Below are 6,776 nucleotides of genomic sequence, written 5' to 3'. Positions count from 1 at the left end.
TGATATTTTTTACTGGGTTAAAATTCCCGAATGCTGTTTCAATGTGTGTACGGTACTCTTGGAATGTTGTATGTGTTAATTTGTTATTTAGTTTGAAAACTTTTACTCACCGGCAACGAGATTCGTTCCCACAGTCTCCCACGATAAATTACCGTAGATGACCGACGGGCTCAATTCATTAATGTGATTGTCTCGAAGATCGAGTGTCAATTGTGACATTCTCCTCGCAAGTGATAAAAAAATATCCGACTGAAAGCGTCGGACATGAGTGCCCTTGATCCTGAGTACAAGCTCACCACCTTCAATAGTTGAGAATGCTTCAGGGGATATTGCCTCAAGCTCTTGACCCGTTATTGTAAGCTCCCTCAGGCGTCGAGTGAATGCATTGTGAATTTGATTCTTGAGTATGGGCTCGGTGACCTCTATCTCAACGGTACGTAGATGCAATCCACCGAGGAAAATACGTAGGTCAAGGCCATCGGCATGCGGCCACGTTTGAATTCTCAAGTGTTTGAGATAGTGAAGTACACGAAGGCAATCGTTGTTCACCCATTTTATTCGGCTGAGTTTACGCAGCACGAGCTTTTCAATCCGCCGATAACCGCTGAAACTATCTTTGTTCAGCTCCTGAAAAGATTGTTCGTGCATTGGTAATTTTTTATTGCCAAGTGTGCTTAGTTACTCGATGAGGGAACACTTGGGTAAACGATCAACTCAAACAAATCACTGGGCTAATCATTCATTCACGAGATTGGAAAGTTTGAACTACCGGAGGGGTCTGCGTTGTGACACGCGAATAAAAATATCTGACTTGAGAATATTTTTCAGATATTATTGGGAGAATTGTTAAACTATTGATGTGAAAATTTTTTTGATGAATGAGAAAGACTGTATTGGACTGTATCCTCGAAGAATTCTCCCCAAAATGCTTGGAGAACATTCCAAGGACAAATATTTTTTCACGCGAAACACTTCGATCTTCGTCCACCACGAGAATATGACCTTTTTACCAGTCATTATGCAAATCTGTACATTAATCCGAGTCTCAGAAATTTCTTTTGTGAATTATTCCCGGGTGCACTCGACTCTCCGGAACGATAAGAATAATTGAGAGGTATGATAATTCGCGTTTGAAGAAAATTTTGTAATTCCCCTCCCTCCCCCCCGGGTGTTATCAGTATAATTTGAATGACAATCGAACTTCGTCTGAACTTTCGTTCCCCGAGTGTTCGGTCACTGAGCGGTATCAGGGGGAATATCCCTTGATAATCGGAAAATTCACCTCGATGGGATTCCCGGATAAATCCAAATCCCGGAGAAGAGGCAACCTCACGTCCGGCACTGCCATCAAGGAATTGTTCACGAGGTGAAGGACTTTTAGTGACTCGAAGTACTGTACATTGAGCGGTGTCACAGCCTCTACACTGTTGAACGATAGGTCGAGTACGTTGAGACTTGTCAGTGGGAGTACTGGTATTTTCCTGAAGCCGCAGTTTGTCATGTAGAGGTGCCTCAGCGCTGGCAGATAGTGAAACAACTCCTTGAAATTAGCTTGGAGATGATTTGCGGATAAGTTTAAACTCAACAACTTGGATAGTGATACAAACGAATTATCCGGAAGTATCGTAAGTCGATTACTGGCAAGGTTGAGGGAGTTGAGTTGAGATGTGGGGAATGTTGTGGCATCAAGATGTTCAACAAAGTTTTCACCAAGGTTGAGGTCACGAAGGGTATATCCGATCTCGAGAAATGCTTGTGATGGTATTATGCTTATCCTGTTACCACTCAGATCGAGTGATTCAACTCGAGTTCCCTCGAATATATCGCGGGGAAGGGAGCGAATGCGATTGTTCGATAGATCGAGAATACGGAGATTTTTTAGATTACGAAATTGACCGGTTGATAATTGGGATAGAATGTTGCCACTGAGATCGAGAATTTGGAGCGATGGGGCACCGTGAAAGGCCTGTTTTCTCAAGGCCTCCAGACGATTGTCTCGTAAATTCAGGGTTTCCAGGTGTAGGAGGGCGAAAGTACCTGAAATGATAAATACAAACGAGGTCAGTTGACTCTGGTAATTAATTATTTTTGTAGTCAATTTTTTTTGTCGTTTTTTGAGCGGAAAAAACAATTTTTTAAGTAGAAAACACTTCTTTGGGTCAGACGGAATTTATCTTGATTGGAATTGGGTCGATTGGTTAATTAATTTTATTCAATATTCCTGCTATATTAATTAATGTTTATTTATGTTGAGAAAGTTCAGCTGATTTTTTATTCCTTGGAAAATTGACACTTATTTTCTCGCAGTTGATACTGAAATTATCTTCCGAATCTGGTGTTTGTATTTTAACTTACAAGAAGGCCACCTGTTCCCGCTCAATAATTCCCAAGATATTAGACAAATCAAGTGCATAAAAGCAGAAACTTTTCGTTCGTAACTTGAAAGCTACAGGGAGACAATGTTTCTCCAAGTTAGAATGAAATTTCCTCGTCTTTCCAGTGATCCCACTCCCAGTCGTCCATGTTTTCAGGTCCCCCAAACAGAACATGTCCTCGATTCAGGAAAAGTATTATTAATTTAGAGAAATGTTGTTCTTTATTTACAGAGAAAAACAAGTATATAATTTTCACATGTAACTGAATTTTAAACTAACAAACTGAGCCTCAGAAACTAAATCAAATAAATTACCCAATAAAATTACCACTAACAAAATCATAGGTTCATTAATTATCCTATTCTTTATTGACTCTATTGACACTCATCACACTCTAGACTTCTCCTCCATGTTAATCACGTCTAATGATTATTAACGCGAACAAAAAATAACAATTCTAACGTTTAGCTTCAAAACCCTCCTGAGGTTGAATGAAAAAATGGATTAAATCATCAAGCGGTGGATTTTTCAATTACGAATTTCTGGGCTTTCAGATTAAGACCCTTGAGTTCTAACATTGAGAAATGTGAGGGGCATTCAAATATTAACCCACGCGAACAAGGTGCTCAAGGGTTTCCAGAATTTATGACTATTCGTGACGAAAGGTGGAGAGCAATTATCTAACATGTGATGTCACCTCATAAATCATGGGGATAATTTAAGAAGAGACAGATTCACCAATTCCATGGGTCTCATTTTAAGATGTTCAAAGTCCTAAAGACACAAAAGCCAAAAAATATTTCAATTAAACATTGAGAATATTTTTAGGTCCAGAAGAGGAAAATGTCTTCAGAATTTTTTTTGTCGACTTTTCAGTTCAATTCCGCCCCCGGGGCGGATGTCCTTGAGCTGTTTATATGATAATTTTGGGGGTGGAGGGGTGTACTCTCTATAGATATTTCAGCTCATCGATAAAGGGGGATTAAGTTCGACCTAAGTGCATTGGGGCATTAACCGAGTTATGGTGAGGCGATAGTTTGAAGCGATAATTCATGTCGTGAAAATGTCACTGTGGAATCTAAGATTCAAAGGCCGTAATGCAGGTAATTTTGACATTATATCAAAGAGACTCAAGCGATGAAGTTAATCACATAATAACTGTCAGTGATAAAAAATGAGTGGTAACCGGAGGTAAAGGTCGGAGAAGTATTGAGAGGATTCAATAAATCGCTTTTCCGTTTAGGTTTTCATGGCTTCCTTTTCCATCACTTTTCTCCCCCTTTCGTTGCAATTTATGAAAGCCTTATCAAGGACTTTTTTGAGCGTAGAAAAGTTACACTCGAAACTCGGCATCAAGTGGGTCTGAAGCTGGCATAAAAGAGGTTGCAATTTTTTTTTTTTATCTGAAGAATTAAAGGAGGCGCACTTGAGTGGCCTGAGTGCCTCTGAAACTGGCAGAAAAGAAGTGAATAGAGTAAACAAAAGGATTCGCGAGAAAATCGACTAGGAAACTCGGTGCGAAGAGGCGAATCGTGGCACGTCATTTCCAATATTCTTGCTAATCGTTCAGTTATTTCGGGAAAAAGTGGAAAAGGATTTTTCACTGGAGAAAGCTGGGAGAAATTTAATTCCCTTGGAAAATCATGAAGTTGATTTTTATTCATCTGACATCAATATTTCCTGCAGTTCCCCGTTAAATGGAGATGAGATTGATTTCTTCCCGAGCTGGCGGACTTTACGAGCGAGTCGGGCAGCGATTTTAACCTGAAGTTGCTGGAGAATATTAAAGTCACTCGATGAATAATAAAAATTACTGATAAAATTGTCTGTCCCGTCACTTCCCCAGAGAATTTGTCTCTGAAAAAATTCAGACTCCTGGTTCCCCTTCACGTGCCCCAATAGCAATTCCCCAAAATCAAAATCGATCAATCAATGAACAAAGTGTACATACCAGGATGAACAGCGGTCAGGTAGTTCCCCCGTAGGTCGAGGCTCCTCAGGTTTGGCAGGCCATCGTAGACATCTCCAGCCAACTGACTGATATTATTACACGCGAGATCGAGACTAGTCAGATTAGCCAGGCCATACTCATAATTAATCACTGCGATAGAATTATACGAGACATTGAGTGAGAACTCAGTTCCCCCGCTCTCGAGAATGGCATCCAAATCCAGCGCCGTAAGATCATTAAATTCCAGATGTAGAAATCTCAAACTTGACAATCCATGAAGTGCGCTTTTATGCATCACCGATATTCTATTGTACGCCAGGGAGACAGTAACCAATTTCGGACAATTATCAATTGTCCCGGAAGACAAGTAATGGATCCTATTTCCGGTTAAATCGAGTGATCTCAATTCCGTGAGATTTTGAAATGTTCCCTCGGGTATAGCCTCCAGAAAATTATACCCAAATTTGACATCTCGCAATTCCTGATGGACATCAGCCTGGAATATCTTGTCCGGCAGATAGTGCAGTCTGTTAGACTCGAGATTGATGTACCTCAATTGTCGAAAAGTATAAAAAGTGTCGTAATCGATGGCGTGAAAATTATTGTTGTCGAGCACCAGCCAGAGGAGATTCTTCAAACTGGCGAATGCAGCTTTGGGGAGGGCATCAGTGGCGAAGGCAAAGCTCATCTCCAGAATTTCCAGGCTCTCCTCTATCCCCATAAAAGCCCGACTGTCCAATTCCGCCAATTGATTGAACGACAGACTGAGCTCCTTCAGTTTGCCAGCTCCTTTAAAAGTCCCTGATTTGAGTTTCGCTATGACATTATTTCGGAGAAGAAGTATTTCAAGATTCTTCGCCCACTCGAAGTCCCCGGGGAAGACGTGGGTTATCCTGTTGTACCCGAGATTCAGGTGCTGAAGTCTTCCACAATTAGCGAGTGCACCAACCGGCAGCGAGGCAAGATGATTGTTGGACAATGACAGGCCCTTCAGACTTCCCCCAAACGCGCCAAAGGCATCAGTCGTGATGTTGTATATATCGTTGTTACTCAGGTACAGGTAAACAATTTTTTTCAACATTCCAAGTGCACTTGGTACATTCGTCAGGCCATTGTTCTCGATATTCAAGTATTCTAGAGTATTCTCCAATCCTCGAAATGCCTCGTCGTCGATGTAGCTGATATTGTTGGATGACAAATGCATTCGCCGTGTTACCACGTACTGAAATGCACCTGCCGGTATCACTGACAGCTTATTGCTCGATATATTCAGGTCTTTGATGTGCAGTGTTGCATTGGATGACGTGAGAAATCTCACCGATTCGATGAGATTCTCCGATACGTCCAGCAATTCCAGCACTGGACTCCTCAGCTCCGGTAGATCGAGAATTCTCATTGAATTACCACGAAGATACAGCCACGTTATAGCCGGTAAATCGCCAACGCTCAGTGGAAATGACGATAATAAATTGTTGTTTAGGCTCATTGTGCGTATGTTGGGGGGTAGCGATGATGATGGTATTTCCTGTATGTCATTGCCGTCCAGATTCAGCCAGACTAGATTCACGAAGTTGGAGAATACCCTGGGGATCTCCACGATGCTATTCTCGCCGAAGAAGCCGTTCGTCAGTGTCTCCGACACGTGGCCCCAATCGCCCTCGAGGCTTGTCAGGTGATTGCTGTTGGTCATGTCCAGTGTGACAAAATCCAAACGAATGAGAAACTCGGGGGGAGGGGGAGGCGAGAGAGAACGAGAGATGGGGAAAAATACTAGTGATACGAACCCGGGAATGTCCGACCAGACGTACTAATGAAATTTGCATCGGACTGTTATTCAAATACTGCTTAATGTCGCTTGTATTATGTCAAACCCCAGCGCCACGGAATTTCGGAGATATTTATGAGCCAATTGGAATAAACAATGCGTTTATCATTCGGAAATTTCTGTCTTGCACGAGAGGGCACGGGAGGTGGAAAGAAATTTTTGATAAAAATCACACTAGTCGCGGGTGAAAGGTATCATGAGCTTTCCTGGCCTCAGTTTTACCCCGGAAGTTAATTAAAATTGAATGATGATCATTGATTTTTACTCCAGATTAGAGAAAGAATAGAGACAAATTTTTTTTTCGCATTTTTTTACACTTTTAATTCTGTTATTTTTTTTATATTTCTTCCCGCACGGTAAATACTTCTCGCCGCATAAATCAAGTCATTTTAGTCCCGGAATTGAGTGTTTTAGATTCTTATAAGAGCGATTGAGTACTGAAAACAACCCCCGGGGTGCATAAAGTAAAAAAACCCCTCGGGTTCTCGAACCTAAATCCCTATCTCGTCGAATTACCTTTATTAATTGTCCTGCAACACCACAATTTAGGTAATCTCCCCGAATCAGAGGACCTCCGACCCTCGCCCATCGCGTGACACAATATTTGAATGCCCCGCCTGTTCTT

At 41.6% G+C, this 6,776-nt stretch overlaps 1 protein-coding gene across 4 annotated transcripts in view; it reads right to left on the bottom strand.

Annotated features, from left to right (window-relative positions):
- The window catches only part of LOC135169613 (chaoptin-like), a 29,038-nt gene that overhangs the window by 997 nt on the left and 21,265 nt on the right, over positions 1–6,776 (bottom strand). For 3 of the 4 annotated variants that reach the window (XM_064134758.1, XM_064134759.1, XM_064134757.1), the window contains 3 exons: positions 4,327–6,005; positions 1,283–2,037; positions 93–627 (listed from right to left, as the gene is read on the bottom strand). In XM_064134758.1, coding sequence (XP_063990828.1) covers positions 103–627; positions 1,283–2,037; positions 4,327–6,005 — 2,959 coding nt within the window. In that variant the 3' untranslated portion in view covers positions 93–102. Of the gene's footprint in view, positions 1–92; positions 628–1,282; positions 2,038–4,326; positions 6,006–6,776 lie in introns of those variants that run through there. The other variant, XM_064134760.1, reaches the window with a different exon arrangement.

Source organism: Diachasmimorpha longicaudata, chromosome 15 (genome assembly GCF_034640455.1).
Source record: "Diachasmimorpha longicaudata isolate KC_UGA_2023 chromosome 15, iyDiaLong2, whole genome shotgun sequence".
NCBI lineage: Eukaryota > Metazoa > Arthropoda > Insecta > Hymenoptera > Braconidae > Diachasmimorpha > Diachasmimorpha longicaudata.
Note: the sequence above shows the minus strand (reverse complement) of the source record. Positions and strands in the feature narration are given on the sequence as shown.